This window comes from Schistocerca serialis, chromosome 2 (assembly GCF_023864345.2).
Source record: "Schistocerca serialis cubense isolate TAMUIC-IGC-003099 chromosome 2, iqSchSeri2.2, whole genome shotgun sequence".
Classification (NCBI taxonomy): Eukaryota; Metazoa; Arthropoda; class Insecta; order Orthoptera; family Acrididae; genus Schistocerca; species Schistocerca serialis.
Window position 1 is genome coordinate 422,647,948 of NC_064639.1, and position 19,005 is coordinate 422,666,952.

The 19,005-nt window shown below is 40.1% G+C and overlaps 1 protein-coding gene across 1 annotated transcript in view; it reads right to left on the reverse strand.

Moving 5' to 3' along the window:
- The window catches only part of LOC126457283 (EF-hand domain-containing protein 1-like), a 185,857-nt gene that overhangs the window by 83,423 nt on the left and 83,429 nt on the right, over positions 1-19,005 (reverse strand). Inside the window, exon 6 of the mRNA XM_050093451.1 lies at positions 15,629-15,813. Within this exon, the coding sequence (XP_049949408.1) occupies positions 15,629-15,813 (185 nt within the window). The remainder of the gene's footprint in view (positions 1-15,628; positions 15,814-19,005) is intronic.

Below are 19,005 nucleotides of genomic sequence, written 5' to 3' on the forward strand. Positions count from 1 at the left end.
GAAGACGTTCCCTATCAATCATTGGAATCTTTGATCTCAGACTTTCCAGATATCTTTGAGGAGGGCCTGGGGCGTGTTTCAGATTTTGAAGCTCACTTAACGTTGAAGGCGTTGGCTCGCCCGCGTTTTCTACGCGCGAGGCAGATCCCCTTGGCTCTCCGCCCTCAGGTAAAGGAAGAGCTAGACCGGCTGACAGCCCTAGGGGTCGTTCTTCCCATTTCTTCTAGTGAGTGGGCTTCGCCCCTTGTTATTGTAAGGAAGCCCTCGGGAAAATTACGTCTTTGTGGCGATTTCAAGGCCACCATTAATTCCCAATTGGTGGTGGACACCTATCCTTTGCCTTGTGCTGATGAATTGTTCTCTGCCATGGCGGGAGGCCAATATTTTTCGAAAATCGATCTTTCGGAGGCTTATCATCAGATACCACTTGATGAGGATTCCAAACGGCTGGCAGTCGTCAACACCCCGTTTGGCCTTTACCAATACCAGCGGTTGGCCTTCGGAATATCCAGTGCCCCAGTGATATTCCAGCATTATCTTGAGCACGTCACGTCGACAATCCCTCATTGTATTAATTACCTGGATGACATAATTGTCACAGGCCGCAGCACGAAGGAACACTTGGACAACCTTCACACCCTCTTTCTCAAATTCAGGTCTGTGGGCTTGCATTGCAACCTGTATAAGTCAAACTTCTTCCAACCGTCCATTGAGTATGTGGGCTACACCATCTCTCAGCACGGCATCCAGCCATTAGGAAGTTTGGTCCAAGGTATCGTCGACCTTCCTCGGCCTGCTTCGCTGAAAGAGTTACTAGCTTTTTTAGGCAAGATAGCCTATTACCACCGGTTCATTCCCAGGGCTTCCACCGTAGCCCGCCCCCTGTACTGCCTTCTGCGCAAGGGTGTTCCTTTTGATTGGTCGCCTGCATGCGAGCGAGCGTTCACCTTGTTGAAGGGCCTCCTCACGTCAGCGCCTTGTTTGGCTACTTTTGACCCCCATAAGCCATTGGTCCTGGCTACAGATGCTTCGCAGTATGGGGTGGGGGCAGTCCTGGCCCATCGCAATGCAGACGGTTCCGAGCAACCACTGGCGTTTGCATCAAAACTCCTAGTCCCACGCAAGCCCATTACTCCCAGGTCGAAAAAGAGGCTTTGGCCATTGTCTACACTGTTATCAAGTTTCACCCTTTCTTGTATGGCATGAAGTTTCAGTTAATTACTGACCATAAGCTGTTAATATCGTTATTTGGGCCTGCCTCTCAGATTCCGGATAGGGCGGCCCACAGACTACAGTGCTGGGCCTTGTTCCTCTCTAAGTACCATTATGACATTCATTTTCGCCCTACCGGACAGCATGCCAACGCCAACGCTCTTTCCCATCTTCCGGTGGGCCCGGATCCTACGTTCGATCGAGAGGAGATTATGTGTTTTCATTTGGATGTGGCATCCCACCAAGTGGTTGATGGCTTCCCGATCACTAGTTCTCGAGTGGCCAGGGAAACGGCAGCTGACCTGGTTCTCCAGCAAGTAGTTCGCCTCATTCAGCAGGGGTGGTCATCTCGCCCTCCAGGCCGGGCCTCGGACCCTCTTCATAATTATTTTATTCTACGAGACCGCCTCTCGGTCTTGGAAGAAGTTCTCCTTCTGGCTACCGATGATACAGCTCCTTGCGTGGTTGTTCCTGCAAGTTTACGAAGGGAGGTCCTCACGTTATTACATGTGGGGCACTGAGGTGTTTCCCGTACTAAAACCTTGGCTCGCAGACATGTGTATTGGCCCGGTATTGACAGAGAAATTGAGCACCTGGTGGCCGCCTGTTCCCAGTGTGCGAGACAACAGGCATCTCCCAGGGCAGCGTTGTCTTCGTGGCCGCCGGCAACCCAAGCATGGGAACGTGTTCACATCGATTTTGTGGGCCCGTTTCTCAATGGCTTTTGGCTCATTGTCATTGATGCTTATTCCCGATTCCCATATGTGGTTCGCTGCTCCTCAACCACTTCAGAAGTTGCAATCCTGGCACTAGCCAAAATCTTTTCTTTGGAAGGTCTGCCAATCACCCTGGTCTCGGACAATGGACTGCAGTTTATTTCGCAGACCTACCAGGATTTTTGTAGGCGCTTTGGTATTCGGCACGTTTGCTCTCCCCCCTTCCATCCACAATCGAATGGGGAAGCCGAGCACATGGTGCGCACATTTAAGACGCAGATGAAAAAGTATGTGCACGAATTTCCTGCAGAGGAAGCATTGACGTTTTTCCTGACGGCATACCGGACCACACCAATGGGAGAACACAGCCCCGCAGAGCTCCTCCATGGGCGCCAACCTAGGACTCTGCTGCACCTCCTCTGGCCTGGTCCTCGCCAGTCTTCACAACACGGAGTACCTGGCTTTCCACTGGGTATGTTGGTCTGGGCCCGTGGGTTTGGTCGCAATCCACATTGTATACCGGTGGTGGTCCTGCGCCGAAATGTCCGCGGGCTCTATACCTTGCAGGCGGGGGACCGGGTGGTATGTCGTCACCAAAATCAGCTACGTCCGCGTTTGGGCACCCACCCTCCGACCTCTCGGACACCGGCTTCCCCATTGCCGGCACCTGTGTTGGTTTCTCAGGGGACGTTACCGCCTCTCCCCGCTGTGACTCGGCTGCACTGCGATGGTTCTCAGCCTTGGCAGCCTTCAGTAGCTCCAGCACCACCATCGCCATTGTTCAAGATGCCCCAGCGAGAGCCGGCCCCCCTCGCAGGCCCGGTTCCTCAGGAGGCTGGTTCACCTGTGGTCGTCCCTTCCCCATCATCCTCGCCACTGGGTCTTGCCCCTCCCGAGGTGGAACAGGATCCGGAGTTCAATGGTTTGTCGCCCGTTCTGTCCCGGGCTCCGGTGGTGGGACGACGGGGGCCTCTTCGTGTGGGTCACATCCAGCCGTATTCGAAGGTTCCGGCTCGAGGGTTGGCAGATCCCCTTGACTCCGGCCTTCCAGTGGATGTGGAGGTCATGGCTCCTGCCCGACGCTCCACCTTCCGATACAGTGGATCACAGTGGCTTCACCCCCCGAAGGAGGAGGAGTGCAGTAGCCACCAGACAGATCGTGGGAGGCGCACATTGGCACGGCGCGTCACGGACGGTAGTTGTCGCAAGTAGAGTCCCGTCCACCAGAGGGCACGCGAGAATTCGGACGCGACCTCTGCTGGTGTAACAACAACAACAACAACAACTCAGGCAGCACGGGCCATGTCCAGTCAGTTAACATCGGGCCTGCCTAGGACTCAGTCCCGGTCTATGCTAAGTGAAGTGCTACGTAAACGTGAACAGTGTTACTACAGTATTCTCACTATTACAAACAGAATACATCATTTTTAATAGTATACATTTATTTTGTCATTTTGTAAAAGTATCAGAAATTGAGCACACATGATAGACACACCATTGCCAGTCCATTGCAGGATAGCCAGACACGAGATGTCACCAAAATGGATGTGGCAACAAACTAAATCAAAATTGAAAATGTTGGTCGCAGTGACAACAACCAGTTACATTTTTCAATTAACATAGACATAGATGATAGTAACATTACCATTCACAATGATACAATGATGAGAGTAAATAAGACAGGGTCACAATTTTCTCCAGAAAGTATTTTTGCTCCTGGCGAAAGTGTAAGTCTGGCACATTGTAAATGTGATTGGACAGGATGCAGTGTGCACACTGGAAACCCTCATCATGATGCAAATGTTACAATGGAATTTAAACAGTTTCAGTGATTCTAAGAACAAGTTTAAGAAAGAGCAAAAACAAATACTGTAATGATGTACTGACAAAAAAATTGTATGAGTTTTCAAAACAACAGACATAATACACAAAGGGAATTACTTGAACAGAAAAAGCAAACTCTTGATCCTTTAAAAACTGACATAACACAACAGTTCAATGACTTGGCAAAGATTTGCATGTTTGTTTTTCAAATGAATTATCAGATATACTAGTAAGTATTGGGAAAGACTAAAAACACAACTTCTCAGTGATTTGTCACAAGATACAGATAATTTAAGCCAAAACATATCATTAGTAGGAGGAGCTATCTGAGGCTTGGACAAAAATGCAGTAGGAGCAGTAACAATTGTACCAGAATATAGATACACTCACAGGTCCTGTTGACAGGTTGCAAACAGTGTACAAAGGCCTACCTGAACAGGTGGAAGACCTGTCATTGCAACTAAGTAGCAGAAGTTTAAATACTCAGTTCATGAGGAAGGAGCAAGAAAGGATAGATAAATACATCAAGGAAATAAAGGATAGAGCTGAGGCTGGTATCCTAGACCAAGGCAGTACCCTGGTGCCAAAGGTAGTCCACAAACACAAGAGTTATGTAGATGTGATCAAGGACAATGAAGGTACAGAAGGTAGCACTAAGAGCTAAAATAGATCACAGGTTGGAAGCTATGGAGGAAAAATCGCTGACTAACATCATTAGAAACACTGAAAAGGAAATGGAACATTCAACGTCAAGCCATCAGGTGTCGACAGACAGGATAGATAATCCAAACATCTATCCACACTTAAATCCTAACCAGTCAGGTGAAATAGATTGCAACTATAACATACAGCAGGCGCTACTGACTTCTTTCCCTGTCACACTGAAGTATTTGGAATATGATTTGATACATCAAAACAATACCACAATGGCAATGGACAGTGCTGCACACTTTTCTACTTTCATTGTGGGTGAAGGTTTATTGCAACACAGGCAGTTTCTGAGCGAACAAACCCAGTCATGTTCATAAGAGCCTTCCAGAACATTTTCCCAAGGAACTGGAGTGAAGAACAGAAGATACACTTTGTGGTAGGTCATACACAGAGTGATGTCTCGCTATGGGCCATTGACATGGCAGAAAAATGTTACATCTACGAACAATTTGAAATTCCTAGACAAGTTTCATCCAGTGAAGTACAAGCAAGACTGAAGCATGAAGAGTTTAACCTGGTGCCATTTAGAAGTAAACAAGGAGGGATCAGAAGATACTTTGAGAAGTATCTGAGTGAAACCCATTACTGGACAAACCCAATATCACATGTAGATGTCCTAAAATTTTTAAAAAGTTGACTACTGGATAACATATATGAGAAATTAATGACCGTTCCTGAGGACAGTATAGAAAATTTCCTCTCAATTGTTGATTCCATTGATCTTACCCATGAAGAGAGACCTGCACAACCACAAAGTGACACCATGCAGGTAGACCCCACACAAACTAACGAACAACATGTTGGAATGGCTATAACAACCAACATGTCTGGCAACCATATCCCCCTCACAGCAATACCAACAGGAACCAGTTTCGTAATGGAGAGGGACAAAAATTCAACCAAGGACACAAAAATAACCAAGGGCAGACTTTCAATCGGTCAGGATTTAATGGCCAGAGAGTTTATAGTCAGCAAATGTACAACATGTCGTTGACTGGAGGCAATGACCTGAATGGCAACTGGCAATGGCAGAACACAACTGGGTGTCAAAATAATCCGCCACTGCCTGACTATAATCAGTACAATCAAAATTACATTTTGAATAGTGCCCAGGGACAACAAAATTTCAAATTGAGAGCTGCACTGGATACTAACTGGTGAAACCAGATGCAGAATGTGCATGTACTTGAGGTTATCCATAAAGAGGAGGTAAGTGCTCAGGGTAATTCAGAAAACTTGAACTGGTCCAAATAGGCCCCCATTCAATGATTAGTAATAGGGGTGAGGACACAGAACTAGTTAAAAGCTGTTTCCTTAGATATGACAACTGCGGTGATATCAAAGATGACCTGTGTCAGATAGATATTACCAACTATGTAAATAAAAATGAAGACACAGTAAAGGCAATAATAAATAAACAAATACTTGCTTTAAGAGTACTCACAGCATTGTACACTGGAGCTAGAATGAATATAAATTCACAGGGTCTGTCTGACCAATTACAAAAATGACGACACATACTGATACTTCCAGTCCGAAACTGTAAAATCTAAACAGCTGTAGAAATTAAGTCTGAAGGCAGAAAATTGTAGGACCAGAATATTAAATTAATTTTTGTCTTGTATCACTGACACCATCCAGAACAGAGCCAGAGGTGTGTTTGTTTACCTCAGGATCATGTTCACAACTTTATATTACACACTCACAATGTTTGGGAACACTATGGCATCTCCAAATGCCTTAGTAAGATAAGCACTTATTGTTACTAACTAAATTTAAGACAAAATGTTCTGCACGTAATACATAAATGTGTTCTATGTCAGAAGGCTAAGCATACAAATAAGTCAAAACTAATTGAACTACACCCAATATCGACTAAAAGACCCTTGGAGATAGTTTCTTTGGACATGTCTGCACCATATACTCAACGGAAAGGAGGTGTAAGATATGTAGTTGCACTATATGATATTTTCTCAAAGTATGTCAAATTGTATGCTGTGTGGTCAGTGACTGTGAGCACCATCATCAGAAGGATTACAATGGATTATCTACCCATAGAAGGCAAGAAGGAAATACTGTTGACAGACAGCATGTTGGAAAGAGTTCATGAACACTCACAACATTAAACATATACTTGTAACCAGGTTTCACCCAGAAGCAAGTCCCAGAGAGAGAATATTTAAGGAATTTAACAGATTTACCTGGACTTACACCCCTCACAAATACATAAGTGTATCAAATACATTACTCCATTCCAGCAAGTTGTTAATGATCTCCCACACAGCTCAACCAGCTTCATACCTACAGAATTGCTGTTTGACGAAAGACAAGTAGAAAATAGGGATAAACTTCTATTCAAGTCCCTAAGAAGGAAGTATCACATGAGGAGAAAATATGTCATACACTGGTTAGAACTGAAGAAAAGATAGACTATGGAAAACAACTCTATGATAGGAAATTAGGACACACTGTAGAGAACCATGTGGGACTACAAGTAATCCTTAGGACCCATCCAAAATCAACAAACTATGGCAACTTGAATCACAAGTCACAGCTACTGTACACAGGCCAATTTGTTTTATCAAAAATCCATCACCCAGGCCTGTAAGTTAGTATACTTAAACAATAAGGAATAAGGGCTCTACCCACACAAAGATTTACACGAACTTGTGCACTAAACAGAATTTGACACTGATCAAGCATGGCTTAGAGGAATGTACCATATGTAAGTTTATGATCTACTGCCCACTTGAATATACTTATTACAACTGATATTTAGTGTTAAGGAAAGATTTCATTTTTGCCTATTTCATTTGGGTTGCCTAATTAGGATTTAAGTTTTAGCTATATAGGATTTTTTTCATATATTTACGGGCCCAAGAAGCTCAGAAAAAATGACTCCTGCTGAGCACAAAAATTATTTGAAACTGTACTGTTTAAAGACACAGTATGTATGCAATTGAGATGCAGTATATGTAGCAGTGAGGACAGAACTGCATACATGCAGTAGCTACCTTTAAGGTTGACAACCTCCACACATGTGCACAGCTCAGCGTAAGCCAACAAATCATTGCCTGACAACGATCATAGCTTAGCAAAGAAATGCCATGTAATCTACACTTAGAGAAAACTTTATAATATGACTTCACTACTAAGGAAATAAAATGTCTACACTACAGAAATGAAATGATCATGTGGCACTGTTGGCCAGAAGGCCCCTTCAGGGAAGTTTGGCCGCCAGGTTGCCAATCTTATTTCAGGTGACACTACATTGGATGACTTGCGAATCAGTGATGATGGAATGATTCACTGACACTGAAGTACACTGTTCAAAATTGATGATGACACTTGTATAATACAATATTGTACTGTCAGAATGTATCAACAGATAGTCATCACAAAGTAAGTGGATTAACACAAGTAGGTAGTCATGAAACAATGTGCTCAATAGTTCTCTCGTGATGAAGGAAAGACTGCAGTGGGAGAGTAAAAATGAATGCTTCTTCCTATCCATAAAATTTCCTGTAGACCAGTCGACAAATCCTAGTAAACTTGTCAGAGGGGTAGTTAAGCATAGTTATGTAGGTCTATCACAATTTCCTTCCTCTGCATCTGTAATGATGAATAATTGTGGATGGTGTGATGTATGAACACAAAACTTATTCAGATATATTGGTAATATTGTATGAAAATATTTTGTCAATGCTGGAAAATGAGACTGAAAAAACAACAATCTGTGTAATGTTAAAATGAGATGAACTGTGAAAACAGATTGTTCACAAATGTACATACAAAAGGGTAATCCCTGGGAGCAACAGGTGATAAAACAATAAGGTAAAAACTGAAAGATGTTATGAGATATATACAGAAGAATTTTACATAATATTAACTATCTTGTATGTATAATGTCCATCTTTATAAATGTTTGTATAATATTTATGTAAAGAAATGTAAATGTCATATGAAAATGTACAGAGTAAGAAATATGCAAACCTGATGGGTCAATATATTTTAAAATGTAAGTACTCGGGGCATTGTAACAATGATGAAATGTAAAAACTATGATGCAATGTAAAGCTGGATATGTTTTCCAGGACTGCATATGTGAAGTAATAACTGCAAATATGCTACAAACATTTTGTGAAGGTTTGAAGCCCATCATTCCATGTGTATTCCCATAAAAAATGCTTGCCAGTGCTTGGGAAGTAATAAACATTTGTATCCTCAGTGGACTCAGGTATCAACAAGACATTCTACCACAGAGAGGGTATGGAAACAAATAAAGGCATTGGAGACTTACCTTGTGCCCATTCAAGTGCCTTTGGGATGCTGAGAGTGTGAGACTGGTTCAACCACTGAAACATGTGGATTATAACAGTGGTTCAACCACTGAAACATGTAGATTATAACAGGAACAAAGTCCTGGGCTATAAATGATGAACCTCATCATCACAGCATTGATGGTTTCACTACACACAAGCCTCAGCACTCCATGTTGCAGCACTGGTTTTTCAAAATTCCTATACTTCAGGTGATGCTGATGTTCAATACAGCAATCACCAACAGTTCATACACATTGACCCATGTAGGTGCTGCCGCACTCACAAGTAATATTATTAATTCCTGGTGGGTAAACACTGGTCTGATTCCTTGCCTGTTGAGGACTCTGCCTATCTTCATAATTGTTGCACACCAGAATGGAAGCCATGCTGTATGTTGGCCCTCCTGACTTTTTTGAACACAATCATGTGTTGGTTTTCTTGCCAGTGTTGACTTGTGTGTGGGGGGAGTAAACAAGGTAAACTTAGCCATGAACACAAGTTTCAGTAACCTGATAGATCAAGAGTTTAAAGTACACAGAAAGGTGTAAATAGTGTAATGCACCATGACAGTGTACTGATTTTCAACAATGACATCTGCCAAACAGCCATGCAATTTATTTTATTTTCACTATCAGTTTCAGCAATTCATTATGCCATCTTCAGGCCCCATATGCACCTCTAAAAAATAATCGATATTGACATACTGGGGCCATATGTTTCTGGATATTGTGAATTTGTAGCTTAAGTACTTCCTACAAAGACTTGACATACAAATTGAGAGGTGAAAAGATATAATAGGGAGGTATGTTCATCTCAGTAAGCTAACAGAAAACTGAAGGTTAAAATAGCAATTATTTTATGTACCTCTTTTGTTTTTCACTGATCTCAGCATCTGTTGATCTTTTAAGCTGGTGCAAGAAAGATGTATGTAATTGTGGTCTCAGTATTGTGTTAAGTAAAAGTTATAATATGCAGAAGTCACCAAGTTTTCATTCTACTGCCAAGCTACATCCTAATTTCCTTCTCCCAATGTAATGAGGACTTTAATTTTTAAATGGAGATTTTCAGAGGTGAAGTCAACATTAGGAGAGAACAGCCACCTCAACCACACCAGCATTGTTGTACATCATTGAGGAGAAAAGACAAATACCAAGCTGCACACCAAAACCAAAAGGAATTAACATTTATTCAGTGTCCCAGAACTGCCACAATGTTCTTAACACACACGCATCTAGGCCTGTACATGTTTCTGGGTATACAATTTTTGGTGCAGCTAAACAATAATTACTGCAAGTCTGGACAATGCACATTGTCTCTCTCTCCAACCACTATAAAAGCTATGAGGCAAACTTGCAAAAGGATATCAATACAATGAAAATTCCTCATGAGATATTTACTAATAGAGCCACATTAGTAATTTAAGGACATCACTAATAAACACTAATATGGCTATGAAATCTTCTGTAGTGGAATCCTCGAATAGAAAGTTCTTGGTAAGCTTACCACATCAGATATAGATAAAATCTCATGCTTTCAATCAACACCATCATCACTGTCATCAGGGGCCATGACTAACTATCATGAAATTGCTGAAGCTCACATTTTTATACCCAAGTGATTGCATATAATTGCTTAGATTATATCAGTGTGACATCACGCAAATAGAGATGAGGACAGGCCCAAGTGATACTGTGGTCAGCCTCAACAGGGTCTCCCTGTTTGTGAAAGTACCAGTAGAAGGAACATTAAGATTACTGGCTGTTCATTTCTCTCTTGAAAACTAAAAATTATTCCAACATGTCCTAACTACTAAACATTTTTTATGGTGGAAATTATTACAAAATGACTGATTGAACAGCCATGGGTTTGCCACTGTCACCAGCCATTGCTAATTTGTTCATGGAGAATTTTGAACAATGAGTGTTGAATAGTGGCACCTCCATCCTGCCTGCTTTTTCAGATATATCGATCACACATTTTTAATCTGGCCACATGGCAGAGAGGCACTGCAGCAGTTTATTGACAACATGAACAGAATTCATCCAAATATAAAATTTATGATGAGTGAGGATGTAAAGTAGCCTTTCATAGGCGTGTTGGTGGAATGGAAAGCAGATGAGAGACTCAGCCATTCCATATGTAGAAAACCAGTGCATACAGATCTGTATCTCAATGGACACAGCTTTCAACAACCTACTCAAAAGATAGCTATGCTGAACACCCTAACTCACAGAGCCAGAACTACTTCAGACAAGGAGCATCTCAGCTCCAAGATGAATCATCTGATGATGTTGTTCAGAAGGAACAGGTATTCAGCCCATTATATTAGGTCAACACTGGCAAGAAAACTAACACATGATTCTGTTCAGTAAAGTCAGGAGGACCAACACACAGCATGGCTTCCATTCTGTGCTGCAACAACTAGGAAGATAGGCAGAGTCCTCAGTAGGCAAGGAATCAGACCAGTGTTTACCCACCAAGAATTAATAATATTACTTGTGAGTGTGGCAGCAGCTACATGGATCAATGTGTATGGACTGTTGGTGATTGCTGTATTGAACATCAGCATCACCTGAAGTACAGGAATTTTGAAAAACCATTGATGTTAAATAACTACAAGGTTATGTTTGAACAAATGAGAATTCTGGCCCATGCTTGAACTACTGGGACTCTGTGATTAGAGAAGTGGTGCAAGTTAAGACTCTGTGATAAAATCTTTTATAGAGACGCTGGCTATGCACTTATTAATGCATGGAACCATGGACTTAATAAAGCAAAAGCCCATAGGAAGTCTTATTGTAACTACTGCCGGATGCAAGTGGTGGTACTGCTAGTGACGCTGGGCAGAGTGTGCAAGCATTATCTATGACCATAAAGGATGCCACCATAGTACACACTGTCTTCTTGATGTCACCATGATGTAATCAAACCATTGAGATGTGGTTGCTTGGGTATAAAAGTGTGAGCATTACCAGTTTCATGACAGACAGACATAGCCCTTGCCGCTGACAATGGAGGTAGTCGTCGAAAGCTTGAATTTTATCTGAATTTGATGTGGCAAGTTTACCAAGAACTTTTTATCCAGCATCAGAACTTCCTGGCAGATTAAAACTTTTTCTGGGACTGGAACTCAAACTTGGGACCTATGCCTAATGGTGAACTATTTCCCCATTACACCATTCCTTCCAGGAGCACCATTCCCACAAGGTATGCAGGAGAACTGGTATGATGTTTGGAAGTTAGAACAGAGGTACTTGTATAAGTGGAACAATAAGGATGGGTTTTGAGCCATGCATGGATAGCTCAGCCAATAAAGCACTTAACCACAATGGAAAAGGTCCCAAACTTGAGTAATGATCTGGAACACAATTTTAATTTTCCAGGAAGTTACAAATCAAGCAAACATTCTGCTGCAGGGTAAAAATTCATTCTGGAAGTAATAAACATCTTGTTTTAAAGACAATTCCAACTTATGGAAACTCTACAGGTAATTTATCCTGATTGTTCTGTGCTGGCAGCGGTTGTGAAGTTATTAGACTTCCACAGAGAGTCTCCTGTCTTCTGATTTCTGGTTTCTCTCTATCTTCCATCAGTAATGTTTCTAGTCTCTTGGAATGTCTAAAGTAAAATATTCAATTTTTGGTCATCTAAATCCTTAGAAATCAACAATATTATGAAAATGATAGATTCTACTGTCCACAAAGATGATACACTGAGTTTGAGATGAACACAATGAAACATATTGCTCTTTTGGCCAAAGCCTTTTTCAGGAAGGAAAACACACACATTCACACAAGCAAGCACACTTTATATAAATATGAACACTATCTCCAGCCATTCTGGCCATAATGCCTGTGCCTGAGCTTGTCTGCAACTGAGTGTGTCATCTTTATAGTGAGTAGCAATACATCCTTTTCAAGTGTTGATACCACAACCCGGACTTCCCATTGTTTAAGTCATTAGATATATTTTTTGTCACTTTATTCTTACACTTACTTGCCAGTTCTCTAACAGATTCATATTATATGTTGTGTTATCTTACAGCACACAATGAAAATTCATATATTTACATATGTAAGAGACCAGCATCCCAAAATAACTTGAATGTGGTCTTGATGAACACAACCAAACCATTTCATCACTACCTTTGCTAAAGAGGTGATCTACTGATATTTCTTGACTACAGATGTTTACCATCTTCAATGCCAAGCCATCAACACAGAACTGGCCAGTCCATCTGTGTCATCATTATTTTTAGTTTTTGTTATATAAAACTACAAGGCCAGTTCAAGATCACATTTTTTAATCTCCAGGATCATTTAGCCTGTGCTAAAACCTGAGTATGGATATTAATGTAGACGAAGTGACTTTCCTCTGATCAAGTTTCTAGCAGAGAACAATAATGACAGCTGACACACATAACGAATTCTTTCACTATGAAATAAAGAAGCAGTTTACAAAGTTTCCATTAATAATTGATGTTGGTTAAGGCACTACTGACTGACCACTCTGCACTGCAAAATAAACTACCCAAACACTTTCAACTGACTGACTCAAAAGTTCAAACTGCCACAGGGTTCTCCCAGTAACAAGATACTTATAACTGTAACAGGAATAACACACCAGCATAAGAAACAGCATTTGAATGTGATTAGATCAGCAATAAGTTAATTCTTAGTTACAGTTCAGCACTGGTATCAGCAACATGAAAAATGTTGAACTTCTCAGTTTTTGAAAACATTTAATATAATGCAGACACATGTCAGCATTTCACAAAATAACCATGCTGATATGGGAAACTTTCCTGGGATGATACTCCAAGAAATTTTAATGCGATTATTTTTTCAGGGAACACCTATACAACATGTGAAAGCTTGTAGCTGTATGAATCTTTGAACATAGTTTCCAAAAGGTTAAATCAAATGTAAAACTACAATGTTTTTGCATACTTATGGGGACTGGTTTACATTAGGAGAACCTGCTGTTCATCATAATTCAAACTGATACAAAATTTTCTTTTACTGCCTTCCATTAAAAATGAAACAATGACAACTATGTAGCAAAGTACCCTTCAAGGTATATGGTGTTTCACCTACTGATGCTGTCAGAGCATATAGAATCATGTACACATTTATATAAATATAGTTGATTACTTTATTAATGAAGTAACACAGATTAGTAAAAAAATAGTCCTTCAGTTATCATATACAGTTTCAGTGGTATACCATTTGATACAGGCACAATGATGAAATAGATATTCATAACGTTGCAAAACAATGTGAAATGGAATGGGAATGTAAGAACAGTTGTAGGGAAGGTGAACGGTTGACTTCAATTCATTGGGAGGATTCTAGGAAAGTGTAGATTGTTCATAAGGAGACAGTGCACAGAACAACTGTGTGATCCATTCTTGAATGCTAATTGAATGTTAGTTGCAAAAAGATATGAAACCAAATGGGAATGTGAGGTCAATTGTAGGGATGGTGAATGGGTGACTTCGGTTCATTGGGAGGATTCTAGGAAAGTTTAGCTCCTTTGTAATAAAATAGACACTGTATAGGAAAATTTTGCAACCCATACTTGAATATTGATTGAGTGTTTGGGATCCCCCCCCCCCCCAAAGGAAGACATCGAGGTAATCCAGAGATGTGCTGCTAGACTGTTACTGGGTAGATTCAGTCCACGCTAAGAATCATTACCTGCAACAGACTGCACAATGATCCCACTACTGCCAACATACATTTCGTATAATGACCCTGACAACAAGAGAAATCAGGACCCTGCTCCATTTGTGAGTGAAACAGCAAAAATAATGACTATGGTACAAGGAACCATCTGCCAAACAGTGTTTGGTGACCTGCGGAGTATGGTTGTTGATGGAGATGGTGTTGTGGACCTTTAGTGTGACTGTACACAAGTTTATCAAACAATGGAAAATCCAGGATGGAATGTAACAATACGAGAGAAGGAAAGTTGCTACTCGCCATATAGCGGAGATGCTGAGTTGCGATAGGCACAATAAAAAGATTCACACAATCATAGTTTTTGGCCATTAAGACCTTTGTCAGCAGTAGACACACATACACACACGCACATGCACACACACACACACACACACAAGTGCAACTTGCACACACGTTTGCAGTTTCAGAGAGCCGAAACTACTAGTTTAATCTTACAAATGACCTACAGAAATCAGTTAAAAGTTTCTTAAATACCAGCTGCACATAAGAACATGAGTATCCTTTTTCTTCTAATGATATTACTATGGAAATCTTGGAAAATATCTGATTGTATTGACGAAGAGGTAACTAAAATCCGCTGTGCTCTCACTGAATTGTGTCTGCTGAAGCACAACAACATGTGTAGATACAGATAAAGAAGTGAAAAATATCACACTTGAACTAAAAAATGTCTTTGATACTGTAAAAGTCTTTAATAATTTTACTATTAAGCATATTTTGGAACATTTTTGGTGGGTAACAGTAATAAAAAATGAGAATAAATGTATTTAAATAAAAACAGTCTAGGATCACATGTAAGTTGCTAAGATTTAAAATTTATTGATCAAGAGACTGGTTTTGACCACGATATGATCATCATCAGATCATTCAAACTCCATAATGGTGGCTGGAGAGAGTGGTGAAGAGCAGCCCGCTACTAGTGATTATAAACACTGGTCTTATAACGATCATATCATGATCAAAACCAATCACCTGATTAATAAATTTTAAATCTTAACAATATACATGTAATACTAGACTGTTATTATTTAGAAACTTTCATTCTAATTTGACTACTGATTATTAAAATTATAGATGGTATATAACTTTAGGCTCCTACCAGGCAAATCATTCCAGTTTTTGGGCAACTTGGTCTTTTTAAGAAGTAAAGGCACAGGGTCTCTTCCATCATTCTTCCCATGGACCTCTTTGATTTCAACACAGTCATCAACAAGGAAGTAATAAATAATAAAAGGTTTTAATTCTTCACATTCAGCATCATTTTCTTCTAAAACAGCATACAGTCTGTTCATAAAAGAAGGCACTGTAAGTCACATAAAAAAAATCAAGTACAAACTTCATCTAAATTTATTTGATTCCAATTTGCTAATGACAGAACTTAAAATGAATATTTCTTTGTTTCCAACAAATCAGATTGTGGCATATGAAAATCACCAAGGATTCATGTAGTTAATATATTTAGCAGCAGTATTACAAACAAGAAATGCAAATCATCAGAAATCTATAAAATGTTCTGTAAGCAACCTCTAGAAAAGGCTGTAAATGTAATTAAGAATACACATTTATTATACTAACGTAGACATTTCCTTTTATGTAGTAAATTTCCCCACAACATTTCAACAGTAACATCACATTATTAAAAGGATGGTAATTATGATACAAGAAACTATGATTGATAACTATTCAGCTTTGAGTGAAAGAAGAGAAAGGCATCATTTACAAAATAGTTGAGTTAGAATTCTATAACCTGTCTTGTTGCCTAAACAAAAAAATCAAATATATGATTTGGAAATATGTTATGGGTACAGATATCAGCCAAACCACTGGTTTGATATTTATGGTTAAGAAAGATGTATAAATTAAACAGGAGGAATTTCCATGGCAGATCACAGAGATGATTTTTTTCTTTAAATTTACAATTGTACAACCTAGCAGTTGTTGTTCCACTTGTCCCTACTATTCTGTCAAATGTAGAGTGCTTTCATTCATGAGTAGGAATTTTTTGCCTTAAATGTAGAGTTACCAGATAGATTAAAAACAAGTAGTATCTAAAATTACCTCTAAATCACTTTTCTTCTTCGTCTATGCAACCCACTGTGAAATGCATGGCAGAGAGTAATTTCTATTGGACAAGCCATTTTTCCATTTCTTTCCATTCCATTTGGGTTTCCTTTTATTCCTATTGCATATGGAGTGCAGGAGTAATGCCTATTAATAAATGCTCTGTGTGACTGGTAATTAGTCAACTCTTGTCTTTTGGGTCTCTACAGGTTTCATACTTAGGATGCAGTGGTATTTTCCTAGATTTCTCAATTAATATTGGTTCTTTAAACTTTGTAAGTAGGCTTCTGTATCTGATAGGGCTTTTCAATTCTGTTTTCAGTTGTTTCTCAATACAACATATTTGAAATAGTGACAAAATTAAACTTGAACAGTGCTATTGTATCTTGGTTTGTAAAGGAACTTTTGAAAATAATACTCAGCATTTCTTATTTTGGTTTTGTACTGTCAATAATATCTGGAGGGATTGCCAACTTGCTAATCACATGTTCTACAATCATAGATTGCTTCTCATACTGCCTTGTAGGCAGCAATCAGACAATAGGAAAAGACTCAAGACCTTGTTTGTGAGTGGTATTTACTTTACTATTCTACTATGTGCATATTAATCCAAAGCTTGGTTAAACTTTTTTTCTAAATCTTCAATAAAATAATTCCAAAATTTGATCTCATCATTATGTTATTTATACAAAATGTTGGCTAATGTTGCATGGTCTCCATCAGGGTGGACCAGTGCTAATTTCACATCTTAAATAGTGTAATTTCATCCAGCACATAGAGTCAGTCAGTCAAGGACATCACTGAACTCTACTTTCATTGAATGGCAGAAGTGGGGAGATGGGGCTGACAACCTTTACTGATAGTTGTTTTTATTTGCATTCTTATTGACTGGCATTTGTGAATAATGGACAAGCCCATATAGCCAAGACATGGGAGCCTGTACCCATTATTATGACCAATTTTAGCAGGCTGCTTCACAATTTCAGTCACCTCTTTTAGCTTCCTTCTAACCGCTGACTTGCTGTATTGCTAACAGAATGCTTTGTCTCTTCAGTGTAAACTATTCCACACTCACAGCTGACATAAACTCCAGGATTGTGTCATTTGTCAATAGAATTCTTCTTGGAGGAACATCTCTTATTTTCTTGCTGCGTGAGTAGGTCAGCTTGACGTGAAGAACTATTACAACAGTTCAATGATGCCCTGTGTTTGCAGTAGGCAGATGATGTGTTTTTTGTTCCATCTGATCCTCCCTTTCATTTTGTGCTGCCGTAATGCTACATATGGTTCTGTTGCTGTAGCCATTGATTCGTAAGAATACCACACTTAATAATCAATAGTATAAATTTGCTAACTTATGTTCTGGTGAAAACTGTTACTGAGAAGCTCTGGCATCTGGGATGCCACATAGAAGCATCCATCTCAGATTCTGCCCATGTCTTTGAAACTTTTAAAGATGAGAATATCTGATCCACAAACATTATAGTAAGTTTCGACATCAAGCCCTTATTCGTTGAAAGGTGGAAAGTACTGAGAGTTTGTCTCCTTTCATTTTAATTAATTCAGTTCACAAGCACATGCACATTTTAATGCATTTTACCTAAATAGGAAGGCACTAGGGCAGTTATGACATTTAATGAGGTGGATTTACAGTGACTGCATACTGCTTATCATGGTATCTAGTTGCACTGGATAATTAGAGGTGAAAGGTCTTTCATTCTATTGACTAAAATTACATTATCTGCATGTGTTGCTGCTGTGTGGGGAGAGAGATGTTGCTTGCAGAGACACTGAAGGGTCACCTTAATGGGCTAGAGTTGGGGGAAGGTAGAAGCACCGTGCTGCAGGTACAATGGCAAGGCTTGTGTGGGGATGGTTGCCACTTTTATGTCATAGGAGAGGCTTGCGGAAGGCCCGTGACAGTGGGGACTCGCCAAGCCATGAGCAGTGTCCTGCTGTTAACACACTCCAGTGTATTGTTCCCAATGCTAGCTGGAGGGTCTTCTTACAACTTTCAGGCTTTATTGTTTGACAGGCTGGTGTTCTGGACATTGTTCTCTGTCAGCAGAGAAACTTTTTGGAATCTGCAGATATTTGTGGGCCAGCTTTAAGAGGACTTTTCTAAGGGAATCATATCTGTTAGGATTGTAAGACATTTCTCCTCAAAGTCTGAAATAGCTCTGCATGCTGGGTGCACCACAGTGTATTTCAAGCAGAGCTGGTATATTTTTTGAGATGTTTGGGTTCCCACACCAACTGATTTTGTGCACATGCTGAAAATTAGTGTTATGATTGGGAATCAGATGGTGATGTCAGAAGATGTACTGGGGGTATCAGTAATTTTTGGTGGCAAGTCACTCTACCTTATCTAGTTTCATGAAGGGGGACTGTCCAGTGATATTTGATTATGTGATT